Source organism: Mastigoproctus giganteus, chromosome 10 (assembly GCF_048544385.1).
Source record: "Mastigoproctus giganteus isolate SK-2022 chromosome 10, ASM4854438v1, whole genome shotgun sequence".
NCBI lineage: Eukaryota > Metazoa > Arthropoda > Arachnida > Uropygi > Thelyphonidae > Mastigoproctus > Mastigoproctus giganteus.
The window spans coordinates 216890518-216909351 of NC_143584.1; the positions used below are offsets into that span (position 1 = coordinate 216890518).

Below are 18834 nucleotides of genomic sequence, written 5' to 3' on the forward strand. Positions count from 1 at the left end.
AAATATAGGCCTTGAAATGCACCAAAACACAGTCCAAGTTCAAAGTATGTATCGGCAATGCCATATACATACTTGACTGTTAAAAATAAGATAGTATATAAACATGTGTTCTATTCCACAAAGTGTTCTATTTAAACTCCTGCAAAACTGAGCTGTGTTTTTTCAGAACTACTATCACTAAACTTCACATCACCTTGACCATTCACTCCAACAGTTTATCTAGTTCTTCCCTGATGTTTGCTCCAACAATCAAAAACCCACTAGCTGAAAGCAAACTTCCACACATTTGTCCTGCAACCAATCTTTCTCAATTTGAATTTATGCTCCCCCATGTGTGTAGTCTAAAAAAGAGGAAGAAATTCCATCAGTATTGCACTTACTTTGAATAAATCCATTCAATGCCTTCAACACCTCATATCCTCACAGACGCCTAATCTCCAGACACTGTAAATTGCAGAACTGAAACCACTGTTGATATATATATATATATATATATAGAAACTGTCAATATTATGAATTTTTTGAAATGCAGTAATATTCATAGCTGTTGTATCCAGGGGCTCCTCTGACAAGACTAGATACAATGGTCATGTTTTGTTCTCGGCACTGTCATGTAGCACCGGACTAAATGTATTATTTATTGGTTTATAACTTTGGCTACGTTTGCTTTATATTTAATATTTAAAAATTTTTTTTGGATACATATTCCTTCCACTTTCGTCCTTGTTCATTTATTTGTTTCTTTGCTCTTTTTTACACGCTTCTTCCATATTGCCTCTATATTATTTATTTTATATATATAATGTATTCTTCTATTATTTTAAAAATATATATATTGTTTTCATAAATAAATTTGCAAGACAAAAAAAAAAAATATATATATATATATATATATATATATATTCACATATTTTTATCTTTGTAGAAATATTGTAACGAAAATCAGCAATCTGATGTAGTGGAATTCTATTACAAATTTCCAACCCAGACCACTATTAATTGCCGTTTAGCAAGACTTTAATGATATTCAATTGGAGCTGCTTTGTTAATGCACATAAACCGCCTGTCCAGTTCCTCCTTAAATTTATTCAACCTATCAACTTCCACAACGACAGATGGAAGTTTGTTCCAGCAATTAACCACCCGCTGGCTAAAGGCAAATTTCCACACATCTATTCTACATCTGTCTTTTCTTAATTTGAATTTATGCCCCCTTAGGTTCGTAATCTGAATAAGTGGAAGGATCCCATCAGAATTCAGCGTGCTCAACCCATTCAAGGCCTTATACACCTCAATCAGATCACCGCGCAGGTGCCTAGTCTCCAGCCACTGCAATTTGCAGAACTTAAGCCTCTCTTGGTATGAGGATCCCTTCATTCCCCTCACCAATCTTGTTGCCTTTCTCTGTACACGCTCAAGCAAATCTACATCCTTCCTAAAATGAGGCCTCCAGACCTGTACGCAGTACTCAAGGCGTGGCCTGACCATTGCCTTATACAGAGGACAATCACCTCCTTCTCCGTGCTAGCAAAATTCCTATATATCATTGACAAAACCCCATGACCTGCCCTGGCAGCCTGTCTGCATTGCTCAGAAAACTTCATATCTGCCTGCACAATTACTCCCAGGTCTTTTTCATTTTCTACCACCTTAAGCGTAGTACCACACAGTTGGTACGTTTCTCTGGGGTTACGTCTACCCATATGCAGTACTTTGCATTTGTCAAGGTTAAACTTCAGTTGCCACTTCTTAGCCCATCTGCCCAAATTATCTAGATCCTGTTGCAGTAGCACACTGCCATTACTGTCATTAACAACCCTGCCAACCTTTGTATCATCTGCAAACTTCGACATTAAGCCTGATATACCTTCATCAATATCATTGATAAATATACAAAACAACAGTGGACCTAACACCGAACCCTGTGGGACTCCACTAATAACATTAGTCCACGAAGAGCAGCACCCATTGATTACCACACTCTGTCTTCTCCCACTTAACCATCCTTTTATCCATTGTAGCAACTTACCCTTAATACCATTCTGCTCCAATTTGTACAATAGTCTTCCATGCGCAACAATGTCAAAAGCTTTCCTGAAATCCAAATATATGATATCAAAATTATTTTTTGCATCCAGTTCCTTTGTAACCACATCATAATATCCTATCAAATTTGTCAGACAAGACTTTCCCTTAACAAACCCATGCTGTGTCTGAATTATTGCTGCAGTCTTGTCTAGATGATCCTGCAATGCACCTTTAACCAGCGACTCCATTATTTTACCCGGAACAGAAGTTAAACTATCTGGTCTATAATTACTCGTGTCACCCTTCGATCCCCCTTTGTAAATTGGGGATACATTTGCACATCTCCAGTACGTGGGAACCTCCCCTGAGTCCAAGGATGCTCTCATAATTATGGCATTACCATTAGCATTAGTAGAGGCATTTGATGCAAGAAAGCAAGCTTATGCAGCATCAGCCAAAAAATAAATAAATAAATAAATAAAAAATAACCACTTCCACTTCACCCCTCTGTTCGTTCGAAATACCTGTCCAGCTGAGCCTTAAACTTATTTAGGCTATCAACTTCCACGAAAAGGGATGGAAGTCTGTTCCACCAACCAACCACCCACTGGCTAAAGGCAAATTTCCTCACGTCTATCCTATATCTGTCTTTCCTCAATTTGAATTTATGCCCTCTCAGGTGATTATTCTGAGCAAGAGGAAGAATCCCATCAGCATTGAGCATGCTCAAACCATTCATGGCTTTATACACCTCTATCAGATCACCTCGCTGGTGCCTAGTCTCCAGACACTGTAATTTGCAAAACTTAAACCTTTCTTCATAAGAGCAACCCTTTGTTCCATTCACTAATCTTGTTGCCCTTCTCTTACGCGTTCAAACAGCTCTACATTCTTCTTAAAATGAGGCCTCCAGACCTGTATACAGTACTCTAGGTGTGGCCTGACCATTAGCATTAGTAGAGGCATATGATGCAAGAAAGCAAGCTTATTCAGCATCAGCCAAAAAAAAAAAAAAAAAAACACACACCACTCTCATTTCACCCCTCCGTTCGTTCGAAATACCTGTCCAGTTGAGCTTTAAATCTGTTTAGGCTATCAACTTCAACAACAAGTGATGGAAGTCAGTTCCACCAACCAACCACTCGCTGGCCAAAGGCAAATTTCCGCACATCTATCCGACATCCGTCCTTCCTCAATTTGAATTTATGCCCTCTGAGGTGATTATTCTGAGCAAGATGAAGAATCCCATTGGCATTGAGCATGCTCAAACCATTCAAAGCCTTATACACCTCTATCAGATCACCTCGCCGGTGCCTAGTCTCCAGACTCTGTAATTTGCAAAACTTAAGCCTTTCTTCGTAAGAGCAACCCTTTGTTCCATTCACTAATCTTGTTGCCCTTCTCTGTATCCGTTCCAGCAGCTCTACATCCTTCTTGAAATGAGGCCTCCAGACCTGTATACAGTACTCAAGATGTGGCCTAACCATTGCCTTATACAAGGGAATAATCACCTCCTTATCCCTGCTAGAAAAATTCCTGTATATCATTGACAAGACACCATAAGCTACTCTTGCAGCTCGTCTGCACTGCTCAGAGAACTTCATATCTGCCTGCACAATTACCCCCAGGTCCTTTTCATTCTCCACCACTGTCAGTGTAGTACCGCAGAGTTGATATGTTGCTCTGGGGTTACTGTTTCCCATATGTAGTACTTTACATTTGTCAATGTTAAACTTCATTTGCCACCTCTCAGCCCATCTGTTCAACCTTTCCAGATCCTGTTGCAGCAGCATAGCGTCAGTAGTGTCCTTAACAACCCTGCGAACCTTTGTATCATCTGCAAACGTGGACATTAAACTTGATATCCCATCATCAATATCATTCATAAACACCGAAAACAACAACGGACCCAACACTGAACCCTGAGGAACTCCACTAATAACATTAGTCCACGTTGAGCAGTGTCCATTGATTACCACTCTCTGTCTTCTGCCACTCAACCATCCCCTTATCCATAGCAGCAATTTGCCTCCAATGCCACACTGCTCCAATTTGTGCAGCAGTCTTCCATGTGCAACAGTATCAAAAGCCTTTCTAAGATCCAAATATATAATATCAAAGTTATTCCCTGCATCCAGTTCTTTTGTGACTACATCATAGTATCCAATCAAATTGGTCAGGCAAGACCTGCCCTTAACAAAACCATGCTGCGTCTGCTAGCTATAACTGAATTCTTGTCTAGATGATCCTGCAGTGCTTCTTTAACCAGTGCCTCCATTAATTTACCTGGAACAGAATTAAACTAACAGGTCTATAATTACTTGTGTCAGCCTTTGAACCTCCTTTGTGAATTGGGGTTACATTTGCACATCTCCAGTCTATGAGTACCTCCCCTGAGTCCAAAGAAGCTCTCATAATTATGGCTAGGGGTTTGCTTACTTCCTTTGCTGCCTCCTTTAATGTAACTGGATAGATCCCATCCACCCCAGGTGCCTTTTTTATGTTTATCCTCAACAATCTCTCCTCCACTTTCCTCTCAGTTATTACAAAATCATCCAGCTCACTGCCAATGTTTACTTTACCTACATCATTCTCCTTCCTGAATAACTCCTCATGCGTGAATGTAGATGCAAAATACTCGTTTAGATTGTTAGCCACCTGAGCAGGATCCTCAACTGTTGAACCATCAATATCCAGTGGACCAATCTGATTCATCCCTTTCCTTCTTGAGTTTAAATATGTAAAGAACTCTTTTCTGTTTTTCTTTGCGTCCTTTGCCAAGGATTTTTCGTAGTCTGCCTTTGCCTGCCTAATCTCCTTTGTGACTTGGTTACAGACCAACTTATATCTATCATAGGCTTCCATGTCACCCGTTAATTTGTATGTATCCCATGCATTTTTCTTCTCTGCCACATGTCTCATTAGTTCATCTGACAACCATTTAGGCCTAAACCTTGAACAATATTTCTTAGTTGGTATGTAAAGCTTGGTAGCCTCCAAGATTAGTTCCTTGAATGCTTCCCATTTTGAGTTTGCTGTTGGTAACATCATCAGTTGGTCCCACTGTATAGAATTTAAATACTGTCTCAGACCATCACAGTCGCCTTTACGAAAACAAAAACCCTTCCCTTTACCTCTGATGGTAGTTACCTCCTTGAGTAAATCCCACTTCAACACACTGTGATCACTGCCACCTAGTGGTTCATTTATCTGCAGATTCTTAATGCATGAAGAATCACTACTGATAATCAGATCAAGAGTATTGCTCCCTCTTGTTGCCTCACGAACATGCTGATGTAGAAAACAATCATCCAATAAATCCACAAAAGCCTTGCTAGTGTGCGAGTGACCAACCCACAAATTCCAGTCAATATCTGGGAAATTAAAATCCTCCATTATAAGACTCTCTGATTTACTGGCCCACTATTTCCCTGTACAATATCTTATTATACTCATCAGAGTCATTAGGCCTATAGCACACTCCTACTCTCAATTTTGATTTCCCTATGCTTATGTCACACCAAACTGACTCGACACTGCCCTGTCCATCGATGTCGACTGGCTTCACTTCCTTGGACTTTTATGTGTTTCTTAATTAATAGCATAACCCCTCCTCCCCTCCTGTCCTGTCTATCCTTTCTATACACATTGTATTCCCCAAATTCCAGTTCCGCATTACTTATATCTGTGTGACACCACGTCTCTGATATCCCAACAATATCTGCCTTTGATGTTTTGAGCAATACCTCAAATTCATCAAATTTATTTACCAAACTCCTAGCATTGGTGTACACGCAGGTATACATGCACCTGTTTCTATTCTTAGCTACCCTAACACATCCCATGTGTTTACTTGTACCGCAATGACTCCCAGCAGTCTCTGAAATATCCTGCATCTTGTTTTTCCATTGCCTTATACAAGGGAATAATCACCTCCTTATGCCTGCTAGAAAAATTCCTATATATCATCAACAATACACCATGAGCTACTCTGGCAGCCCGGGTTTGCTTAGTTGCTTTGCCGCCTCCTTTAATATAACTGGATAGATCCCATCCACCCCAGGTGCTTTTCTTATGTTTAACTTCAACAATTTCTCCTCCACTTTGCTTTCAGTATCCTGCTACAATTTGATAACCTTCTGCCATTTTCAAACTTTAATAATTCCTCAAATTGGTGCTTGTATGTTCCACTGTTATGTTTTTGACGTTTTAGTCAAAACATAAAGTGCAAATTATATAAAACAAATGTTCTGGGACTTTAGCCCCCCACAAGAGGTGCTTATGTGTACATATATATATTAAAAATCACCGTTAAAACCGTAAGTACTTTTTAATTTTTCATTGCAAATTTTATTTTCATATCAATTCAGGAAGATTTTACCGAATTTTTCTTGTGTCGGTGATTTTCTCTGCAACGGGACTACTGATCGTTTCCCTGCAATTACATTTGAAGTTTTACTAAATCATCTCAGTGGTGACAGCTCTTATTTATTATTATTTTTACAAAATAATCGAAATCTGTATAATAATGCCCATCTAGGATACAGTTGATGTTTCTAGAGAATATCATATATTACGATGACACGTAAGCTGCTCTCACGGTCTTCCTATCTGCTGGCTACTCAGATATTCCCATGGTTTAAATAACAAAAGCTTCAGTTTCTATTAATTCATAGTTAAGCTCTGTTAAGTGAATTCAACGATAAATAAAAGTGAGAACAGGATTTTCTTTAACAAGTGTTAACTTGTTAAATAGCCTTCAGCTACACACAAATGCTAAAGGTTAAAAAAAAAAAAAAAAATTACAACACACCTTTTCATACTGATCGTCCACCACACCTCTGCATCCACAACTCCCAGTGGCTGCGGGCATGATTTATATTCAAATACCTGTTGCTGCTTCTCAGAATTTTAATTTTAAGTACAATAGTGCATACATATTTGCAACGATGTTCGTTTATCACCTGTCCTAATTTACGCTATATCAAACATCAGTACCCTCTGGTGACTAAAGAATGTATAACTGTTAAATGTGATCTATCTTTCCCTTTTGATGTATTTTTAGCTTTTACATTGTAGTACTGTATTTAGACTCTGCTAGACACTGCATTGAGAATTGCTTCACTTTTTTTTTATTATTCATTTTGCTAGGCAGATATGAGAAGTGCGGTGCAGGTAAATGGAAGCCAACATAAAGAATTCGGCTTCGGTAAAATAACGTTGAGTGTACTGCGAAATCACAATTACTGCAGCTACTCAAACTTTCGGCGCTACGACGGTACTAATAGCTCTACAGTTGAGAAATCCAATGGCTTTCACAGTAGCAAAGCTACCATTTGGGTGAAGTGGTTGAGGGGCTACGATAACTAGTATCGTTCGCAAATTTTGCAGGGTGCCTAAAAACTGTATTTTTTGGCACTGAGTTTTGATTTAAAGACTTACACAGGCTGATCATTTAATTTGTGAAAAGCTGCGTTACCGTACTCAAATTTTGACGAACTGTTTGCAGACATACAACAGAGTGTATATCTAAGAATACGCTGACACGGTTACAAGTTCTGGGGCGTTGTCTTAAAATTTCAAAGTTGTCTTATATTATGTAACTTTTTGTTATACTTTATTGTTAAACATGGTATGGGTTAGGTGTGTTTAGCACCAGTGCAGTTAAGCCTATGAGGCATCAGTATATTATGTTTTTAATTGAGAATTTTCTTTAGTCGGTTTGCTGGATGGAAAATCCAAATGTCCAGGAGAAAAATTCATGCAACCCTGACCTGAGACTGACTAAAAGTCCAAAAAAAATTTCTTGCATTATTGATGAAATTAAGGCCTTTTCAACCCAGTGTGAGAGGATAGTGATTATAATCATTGTGTTACCTATAAGAGCCATGTTTGAGTTGATACAGAGTTTGTGAAAATATCAGAGATTTATGGAGACAAAATGTATGATGAAAACCAGAGGCGTAGCTAGGTTTTTGGTGCCCTTGGCAAATTCGTGGCTACGCGCCTTTTTTCGATAAATGGTAATATCATTATTCCAATCTACCTCCACTAGCAACTAACTGCTTTCTTATTTTTCTGATTGCTTGGTCACTGGTTGACACTGCTCCTGCCTCCACGTGGCAGGCCGGTAACCTGGGAGAAGGAAGTCCATTTCCCAGGGGGGCTAAAAGGAGCAACAATGTATTGAAATGATTATCCACCACTAGAGCCAACAGGCTCTCATCATACTGACACACGTAAAAGGGAACACGATATAGGTCTTTCAAAAAGAATGAGAACAGATTCTAACAAATCAGAACCGCCAACTTTTCTGATAATGTATTCATTATCAATTCAGCTGGTAAGAAGACTTTCACCCTTTGTTATCCAGAGATGTCTCGAAAATGCAGCAGGTACACCAAAATTGGTAAAACGACTTCAGCAAGGAGATCTATCAATTGAAACTATACAAGCAAGGCAATTAAGAATTATTATTAAAAATGTCCTCTGTAAGTGGAGGACAAATCAAAGTGATGCACATAACACATTGAACTCTTCAAAAGGTGGGATAAGTGAGTGGGATCTCTTGAATGTCACCGAAAAGATGATATTTCTGGAATTACACAACAGAAAGTAACACAAGCAAGGCAAATTATGATCCGGAAGAATGATAAACTTGTTCCAACACAAAATATTATTGACATTTAGTATGCCTAATTTGCCAACTTCAGTTAAGGTAGGGTATCTGCACTGCCGAGTCCATTCATATATTCCGAATCCCTTAAGATGTGTCGAATGCCAAAAATTTGGTCATTCCCAAACAACCTGCAAAGGCAAAATTACGTCCTAATTGTGGGTCAAAAAATCATGTTCAAGCAGAGTGTACACAAAAGTCTCCTGAATGTCCAAATTGCAAGAAGGGTCGCTTGTTATTTTGTTTGCTTGTTATTTGGTTTTTAGGAGCATTAGCAACTAAGGCCATATTGCTCCAGGGATATGCGGTGGTCATTCCCTGACCGTTCCGCATCCTCCATATTTGGTGGTCGCGGGCTCGAACCCCGGTCTAATCAAGAAGCGTGTGCTACGCACTGCTGCTCCTTCCCACCTGGCTACGGAGGCGCCACAAGAAGGGTCACCCAGCTTATTCAAAATCATGTGATCTATGGAAAATGGGAAAAAAAGATACCAAAGTATAAGATTGAAAATGAAGTATCATACCAAGCAATAAGGCAAGTTAAGGTAACTATGTCAAATTGGGGCAATGCTTCTGCAACCCAAAATTTTCTAGCTGTCGCAACCCAAACAGAGGTGTCAATCTCACCTAACACATCCATTGCAGAATGTACACGATCTGTACTGTTCGCAAATAAGCCTACTAACAAACCTGTTTCAGTTGATGAAACAAACAATAACCCAAGCTTAGTTCCATCTAAAATTACATCATGTGATAAAATACAAAAGAAACTGCAAAGACAACGTGCCACTGAATCGCCACAATCAAATTCAAGGAACATGGACAACGAAAATGTAAATACACAAGAAAAAAAAAACACTCCTTGATCTTCATGCAGAAAACAACAACGGGAACTAGATGCTCACCTATTGGAACCAATGACATAGAAGAGAGTACAGATTAAGGACGCCCTTCCTTATTTTCCTAGAAAGCAAAAGACTAAATATTATTATCAAAAGCAAACTGTTCCCTCTCTAAAACCAAATAATGCAGCACATTATACAATGAAATTTTGGAGGTTTACGCAGTAATACTGATGATATCTATGATTTGATCTCACGATATAACCCTGTAGCCATTTGCTTACAAGAGACTAACTTAAATCCACAGGTAGCTTATGTGATTAAAAATTATACAGCCTACAGAAAAGATAGCAATTCTTCAAGCCGTGCACACAGAGGCATTGCAATTCAGTGGATTATAAAATATCAGATAGAAACATTCCACTTCGGACCCACTTAGAAGCTGTTGCAGTACATGTAGCAGTAGGACAAACAATAACTCTAGTTTCATTACACCTTCCACCTAACAATATCTACAGATTTAAAGAACTGGAAGGCCTTATAAAACAAGTACCATCTCCTTTTTGTCTTCTTGGTGACTTCAATGCACATCATCCACTATGGGGATCTGCTCACATGGATAATAGAGGACACTTGATAGACAAGCTTAAAGACCAACTGAACCTAACACTGCTGAACATATACACGCACCTCTCCAAGGGATCACCTCTCCACATTCACCATGAACTGGTTGCTGTGTATGGCAAAAGGTGATGGCAAAGAAGCAGGTGTGTTTTTGGTGCAATGAATTTAAAGCAGGCCACGTTGACATTGAAGATTGACATCGGGTGGGCGGGCAGACCTTCATCGAGCAAGACAGAAGACATTTTGCACATTAAGTGCATCGTTCTTGAAAACAGGCAAGTGAAACTGCATGAAATTGCATAAATAGTGAACATGAAGTTGGCTGTTCACGATGTCCTTGGCTTTCGAAAGGTGTGCTGCTGCTGCTGGGTACCTCGACAATTGTCAGAGGACAAAGCAAAACGCTTGGGGATGTGTCTGGAGAACTTGTTGCGATACAGCAACAAAGGAGAGGATTTTCTCACTCACAGTCACAGCCAACGAAACGTGGGTTCATCACTTTACCCTGGAGAACAAACAAGACTCCATGACATGGAAACATCCACAATCACCTCTGCGCAAAAAATTCAAAACTGTTCCCAGTGTCCGAAAAGTCATGGCCACAGTGTTCTGGGATCATCAAGGCTCTTTTGGTGGATTTCTTGCCGAAGGGAGGAACAATAAATGCACAGCTATACTGTGCAAAATTGGAAAAAGTGAAAACCAACATCTGACGCAATGACCAGAACTCCTGACAAGCGACGTAATTTTGTTTCACGACAATGCAACTCCACACCACTCATGAGTGGTTGCGCCATAATCATTCGGAAACTCTGTCACATCCTCCCTAATTTCACCATGTGGTGCATTATTGGTTTATGAACCAATAATGAACCATGAACCAATGCACCATGCGGTGCATTATTGGTTCATCAGGCGGTGCATTATTGCACCGCCTGATGAACTGCTTTCAGGAAACATTTCACCATGCGGTGCGTTATTGGTTACTGCATGTGGGCATGGACTTCTTCAGTACTGGTATTGATAAACTGATCCATCGTTGGGGCAAGTGCATCAATAAAACTGGAGACTTTGTGGAGAAGTAGTGCATGTTCACTTATTTCTTGGTGTGTAATTTCAACTTCGTATTATTAAACATCATTAAGAGAAAAATTGTGTTTACTTTTTGGAAACCCCTCGTATCAACTTTACTTCTTCTCAGATGAAACACACAAAGGGGCATAAATTTAAATTGGAAAAGGACAGTTGTAAAACAGATATGCAGAAATTTGAATGTAGCCAAAGAGTAATCAATTACTGAAATAAATACCTCCAACTAGTGTTGGTTGGTTGGTTAGTTTTTTAAGGCAGATGAGCAACTTAAGCCATGATACACCAAGTCCAGCCTAGTAATGTGGAGGTGGTAGTTTAAATAAATTTAAGGAGGATTTGAACATATTATTGGAAGGAATGAGGAAACGTTTTTTTTTTAGCTGGTACTGTATAAGCTTTGCTTCCTTGCATCACATTGCCAACACTAATTAATGGCTATTGTCTCATGTTGTGAGCAGCTAGCTCTCTCTCCTGCTGGAGATCCACATACACTATTGCAAGCGGATTCATGTACATATATGTATTTGTGGGATGGTAGAGGATACAGAGCATATTTTACAGCAGTGTGTAAGATATGATATACCAAGGAATATGTTAATTAGGCAGACTGGTTCCGACTCATACACCTGGAGTGACTTGTTTAAGAATAGAGAATGGAATGAAGCTTTTGCTGAGTTCGCTAGAGAAGTAAGTAGGATTAGACAATTGTAAAAATTTGTATATATATGTAAATTGTGTTTTTATGGAGTTGAGATTTAGTTGGAATTGGAATTTACTGATCTTATGGTTTATAGTTGTATAAAAAAGGAAATGTTGAAAAAAAGTATAAAATACAAAAATATATTGATGAATTTTATTGTTTAGAGTTTTATATTGATTTTAGAGTTTATAGTTGTATAAAAGAAAATGTTGTAAAAAGTATAAAATATAAAAATATATTGATGAATTTTAAATGTTTAGTTTTAATTTGGCTGGAACAATATAGAAGTTTGCCTTTGAAGTTTAAAGTTTAATTGAGCTCTAGATAGTGGATATCCACCTCTTCGGGGCAGAGGCTGTAACATATCCTCAATGTTTGATTTATCATATGGAGGATATGATTAAGAATCAAAAGATTAAAATTGATAGGATAGAGGAATAAAGCATGGATGAGCTTATTGCTCAGGAAGCGTAGGTACAAGTAGGTGTTAGGATAGTGATGATGATTGTCTGTACAGCGCCAATTTGGACTCCTGCATTCACTGTTTTGACATATTACATGATGATTTAATTGAAAAAGGGTATACATATAGTATTTATAGCATTTTGAAAATTCCTGCATAGTTACTACCATTCTGATAGCACCAAACTCAAGGTAGTTGAAAATGAAAAAGATCTAGGATAATTTTCCAATATGCTATGAAGTTTTCTGACCAGTACATATAAATTGTTACGGCAGCTCATTGGGGGTTTCTAACAATGATATACAGAAATTTTTGTTAGCAGAGACTAAGAGGTGATTTTTCAATTGTATAAGGAAATGGTTAGGTTGCACCTTGAATATAACATACAAATTTGGAAGCCACATTTTAGGAAATATGTCAGAATGAGTGCAAAGAAGAGAAACAAGATTGGTTTTAGCAAAAGGGAGTACTCATACCAAGAAAGATTGGGTATGCTTATAAATTGCTGCTGTTCTTTAAAGATCTGTGCAAATCCCCCATAATGATCTTTGAGGTATCTAGTAAAATACAATTATCTTAATCAAGTTAATTCAGTAGAAATATTTTGTCTTTTTTCTTAACTTCAATTCTATATTCTTAAAGGAATTCCCAAAAGGAACTGTGAGTATACTACAGAAAGATAATGAGAATGCTGATTCACGACCATTTCAGTTTACGGATGATTCCTGGGGTATCTTTGGATCGGGATATAAATCAGTGTGGACTATTTAAACCAATATATTCCTGACACAGTCTATCGAGTTTGAACATGTTGACCCAATGAACATTATATGCTCTTTATGTTTCAGTATAAATTAAATAACTTAAGTAATATTCAAGATAATTATTTCAGTATATAGTTTGATCAAAATGAATCAAAATCATTTTTATTAAATTTTATCAAAAAGAAGTGACCTATTACCTGCCAAGATGTAATAGGTGGTGGCAAGGGAGCAACGTAATTCCTGTGATGAACAAATTGTTGCTGTAATCGAGTTTCCACTTCTTTCCTTTTTTGTTCCTGACTTTTTGGCTTTGCTTTCCGTTTTGGTGTTGGCTGGATTAATAACAGTGGCATGGCATTTTCTGCATCATAATTCTGTACATCACCTATGCGAAGTACTTTAACAGGGGTCATGCCTTTTTTTGTAGCTGAAGTATTGCTTTCATACCCAGGAATACATTTTGGATAATTTTCTGAAGTTTCCTTAATTACTTTATTTCTTATCTCATTCATCCGCTCTTCAAACTTCTGGCGACTCCATTTTCTGTTCTTTCCAACTCTCTCATTGATTTGTTTTTTCACATATTTTTGTATTAAAGGTAAAGGAAGTTCAAATAAAGATTGTAAATCTTTCTGAATAGTAAACACAGTTTCCCTGCCATGTTCTATGGCATATTTACTTATAAGTTCTTCTGCTAAACTCTCAGATAACAGAACTCTTCCTGTGTCTAATAATATCCCTTTTTCAGATCGGCCAAGATGCTCACTCAAATCTATTATATCTGTAAATAATAAACAGAATTTTTATTTAAACCCAAAGATTCCACATGCCTATAATTGTACAATATTAATCAAACAGCCTCTAATAACTTATTGAGGTTGCTTTCAGATTTCTAAAATAGAAACATAAGATAATACCATTTTTTAGTGGAGAGAGGGGAACTGTAAATAGTTCAGTACTGAAAACACAAAAAAAAAAAAAACTTTTTCTTATAAATTAAAAAATATTTTAAAATCTGGTAAGATATCTAGTAGTTCTATAACTTATTTTGTTTTTTAGTATCAGTATTAATTAGTACTGTACTAAGAATGAAAGAATGCACCAGTAAGTTAACATTAATAAACTTTGATATCAGTTTATGAGCTGAAATTTATTGTTGTACTGATGCTGGGAAAATGAGAAAGTCAATATAGGAATTAAATAAAATTGTATGCTTATATATGAAGCATACCTTTGTCGTAGTATAGTATAACAATATTGGAATTGTTATTTTCGGACAACTTGCATATAATATCAAAGAGAGAATGAATTGCAAATATTATATTTCGGAACAAACAAATGTTCAAGAAACAGGAGACCCAAAGAATAATATTTAAAAAAAAAAAAGATTATGATAAGTAAAGCAAAAGATATGGAATTGTGAAATTTTTACCAATTTTTTTGACTTCTCCCATGAGTACTCTGACAAAATTTGATAAATTACCTTCAACTAACCTCTAGTGAAGTAGCTCATTTCAACACTTGCAGACACCTTTTTCTGCTTAAAAATTGTTATTTAATGTCAATAGGCTCAACATATGACTAATAGTACAGTCAACTGGCATTCATCCATAAAATCATGAATTTTTAGGCATGTTCACAAATGTATAAACTGCAAAAATGCCTATTAGCTTCGCCATTGTCCACCTGTATCAAAAGATTTTCAGTGAACAGATTTTCATATTTCTTTTTTTATTTAGCTTGATTATAAATATCAAACCACCCCAAATTTCCAGATAAACAGTAATCCAATCATTTTTATTTTTTGTAGATATCTGAGGATTGCCAAGTGTATGGTTTTAACCCAGCCGACCTGGTACATGATCTTTCTGTCCAATAAACAAATTGAGGTGTTACTCTAATTGAGTGGGGTCACATAGATTCCACATGCCTATATTTGAAAAATCAACAAAAAAAAATTAAAAATTGTTTTTTTGTCCACTTTTATTTTCAATCTTTTCTGAACACAACTGTGAAAATTTCATTTTTTTATATTAAAAGCATATATACATTTGTAATTAATTTTTGAAATTCAAACTCCCTTTAGACCCATCGGTGAGAGAAATGCAAATATAAAAGTTTCAACAGACACTTGCAATTGGATGACATTCTGTCACTAACAGGAGTACCCGCTGCATGAAATGTGGGTGTCAACATGTGAAATGTGAATCCTTTATCCCACACTCCACTTTAAAATCTCGTCCTTTATCTAAACCTTGGTTTTCCAATAAATGTGCTAAGGCTGTTCAAGAGAAGAATGTTGCATATCGTAATTGGCTTGTTTCTAATTCTTCGGTTTAATTTTCCCTACACCAAAGCTCGCAACAATTGTAAAGCAGTTATTAATCAGTCTAAACTAGAGTTTGAACAGGCTAAGAGTAGAAAACTTGCTTCTTGCCTAATGGTAGCCAAGCATTCTGGTCTCTTGCAAAGCTATTGGCCACAACTTTTGCCCATCTCTGCTCCCAACTCTGTCCAAACCAGATGGTTCTGTTGTCACTTCAGCCAAGGATAAAGCTGACCTGCTAGCATCCCATTTTTCTTCCAACTCATGTATTAATGACCTTGGTAAAACACCTCCCACCATTCCCAACACACTCCATTCAATGCCTCCCGTGGTCTTCCGTCAAAAGGATGTCAGAAGGATTTTGACGAATCTTGATGCTAAGAAAGCTCCAGGTCCTGATGGTATTTCTCCATTTGTTCTCAAAACCTGTGCTCCTCAACTTACTCCTATTCTTTGCCGCCTTTTTTCACTTTTTTATTCCAAAGGTGTTTTTCCTTCTGCTTGGAAATTTGCTCATATCCAGCCAGTTCCTAAAAAGGGTGACAAATCCCTCCCATCCAATTATCGTCCCATTGCAATTACTTCTACTCTTTCTAAAGTAATGGAGAAATCAATTAACTGCCAACTCTTAAACTACCTAGAAACCTTCCGTCTGATCAATGATTGCCAGTATGGATTCCGTCAGTGTCGATCCACTGGTGATATTCTGGCTTATGTTACCCATTTATGGACTAATTCAATGGAAAGGTTTGGTGAAACACAAGTATTAGCTCTTGACATCTCAAAGGCTTTCGATCATATTTGGCATAAAGGTCTTCTAAACAAGCTTCCATCTTAGGCTTTGTCAACTGTTTTTTGTAATTGGTTATCCAGTTTTCTCTCTGATCGCTCACTGAGGGTGATGGTAGATGGCTCTCTGTCTTCTAACTTCTCCACTAATGCCGGTGTCCCCCAAGGTTCAGTTCTTTCCCCCACTCTTTTCCTCTTGTATATTAATGACCTTCTTCCATTGACTGGAAATCCTAATCATAGTTTTGCCAATGATAGCACATTGCTTTCCATTTTGAGAAACCTTGCTCTGCTCAATCAGCTTCAACTTCTCGAAAATCTGCTACCAATTCCTTAAATGCAGATCTTCAGGTAATTCTCCAGTTGGGTAAAGACAACGTAGTTGATTTCAACCCTTCTAAAACTCAGTCTTGTCTTATATCTCGCAAAAAGGAATCTTCTGCACCTATGCTTATCTTTGGTGACACCCCAATTTCTAGGCAAAATGATATATCTCTTTTGGGGATTATCCTGACTTCTAATCTCTCTTGGCACAAGCACATTACAAATATTGCTTCCACTGCATCTAAAAAAACTTGGTTTTCTCTTTCGCTCTCGGCATTACTTTTCTTCCAAATAGCTGCTCACTCTGTATAAATCGCATATCTGCCCTACCATGGAATATTGTTCCCACATCTGGGGTGGTGCCCACAAAGCCTCTCTCAGGCTTCTTAATTCCATTCAGAAGAGGGCAGTTAGGTTAATTAATGATTCATCTCTAACAGAGTCTCTCCACTTGCTGTCTCATAGACGTACTGTTTCTGCTGTATGCCTCTTCTACTGATACTTCCATGGGCACTGTTCTTCTGAATTGGCTTCTATAATTCCCGCTCTCTCTTTCAAAACAGTCCGAACACGTGCAGCCACCAGCCAACATCCATTTACTGTCCAACTTCAAATTCACAGAACAAACTTTTCATCTTCCTCGTTTATTCATTCAGCTGCCGTTTCCTGGAACAACCTTCCTTCATACATATTTCCTGAAAATTACAGTCTACAGAAGTTCAAGTCCAATGTCAACAAATATCTTCTTTCGTCTTCTCAACCTCCAACCCAAGCATGGTACTAAGTGCTATAGGTTCTAATACCTCTCGTGTTTGGGGTTTACATAAAAAAAAAAAAAAAAACCAGGGTGATATACACTTGACTATTCTTATTTGGAAACCAAATCAGGGGAGCATCATTTTGACAGGTCACGAGATCTTATCTTGAGAGTTTTTTTGAGTAATGAAAGATTCGCTATAATGGGTTACCAGCCCATTGATAGCTAATCTGGTGGTAGGTTTGCTACCCAAGTCTTTTTACAAATACATAACATCAAAGGCAACACTTAAATAAGGTAGTGAAGTATGGACACCCGGGAAGAGGGAAAAACAACGTCTGGAAGCAACCCAAGTGAAATTTCTCAGACCACTACTGGGACTAACAAGACTAGATGAGTAGGAAAAGACTACCAAAATTGGCAATGAACAACATATCTATTGGAAAAAGAAACGGAGGATGTCTCAGAAAAAGATTGATTGAACAGTTCTTTGAAGAGATTTAATGGTACAGGCGTCATAAGCCTAAAAATCCACTAAGTACAAGAAAAAGAAAAATCTTATTTTGGCATTCCTGTAAAATTACACTTTTGTGAGTTAGTATTAGTAGAGGCATCAGCCAAAAAAAAAAACCTTCCCATTTCACCCATCCATTCACTCCATATGTTTGTCTAGTTCTGCCCTGAATTTATTTAAGTTGTCAACTTCCATAATGACAGACTCTCTAGCTTAATGCCAGAAAGTAATCGATTGTTTTTTTTTTTTGTCTGATGCTGAATAAGCTTGCTTTCTTGCATCATTTCCTACTACTAATGCTAGCTAAGCTAATGCTTAGCTAGCATTAGTAGTAAATTTCTGCCCATCTGTTGTGCAGCCAACCTTTTCCATTTTAGTAAAGTAAAGATGCCATCAGCATTTAGTTTACTTAGCCCTTTTAAAGCCTTATACACTTCATTTAGAGTACCATTTTGCTTGAGCATGTACAGAGAAGGGCAACAAGATTGGTGAGGGGAATGAAGAGATACTCTTACCAAGAGAGGCTTAAGTTCTGCAAATTGCAGTGGCTGGAGACAAGGCACCTGCGCGGTGATCTGATTGAGGTGTATAAGACCTTGATGGGTTGAGCACGCTGAATTCTGATAGGATCCTTCCACTCGTTCAGATTATGAACCTAAGGGGACATAAATTCAAATTAAGAAAGGACAGATGTAGAATAGATGTGCGGAAATTTGCCTTTAGCCAGCGGGTGGTTAATTGCTGGAACAAACTTCCATCTGTCATTGTGGAAGTTGATAGGTTGAATAAATTTAAGGAGGAACTGGACAGGCATTTGGAGGGAATAGTGTGGTTTTTTTTTTTTGGCTGATGCTGCATAAGCTCATACACTTGCTTTCTTTGGCTGATGCTGCATAAGCATACACTTGCTTTCTTGCATCACATGCCACTACTAC

The 18834-nt window shown here is 37.7% G+C and overlaps 1 protein-coding gene across 1 annotated transcript in view; it reads right to left on the bottom strand.

Annotated features, from left to right (window-relative positions):
- The window catches only part of LOC150079912 (uncharacterized), a 66993-nt gene that overhangs the window by 43931 nt on the left and 4228 nt on the right, over positions 1-18834 (bottom strand). The window contains exon 2 of the mRNA XM_090383589.1: positions 13387-13970. Within this exon, the coding sequence (XP_090239715.1) occupies positions 13387-13970 (584 nt within the window). The remainder of the gene's footprint in view (positions 1-13386; positions 13971-18834) is intronic.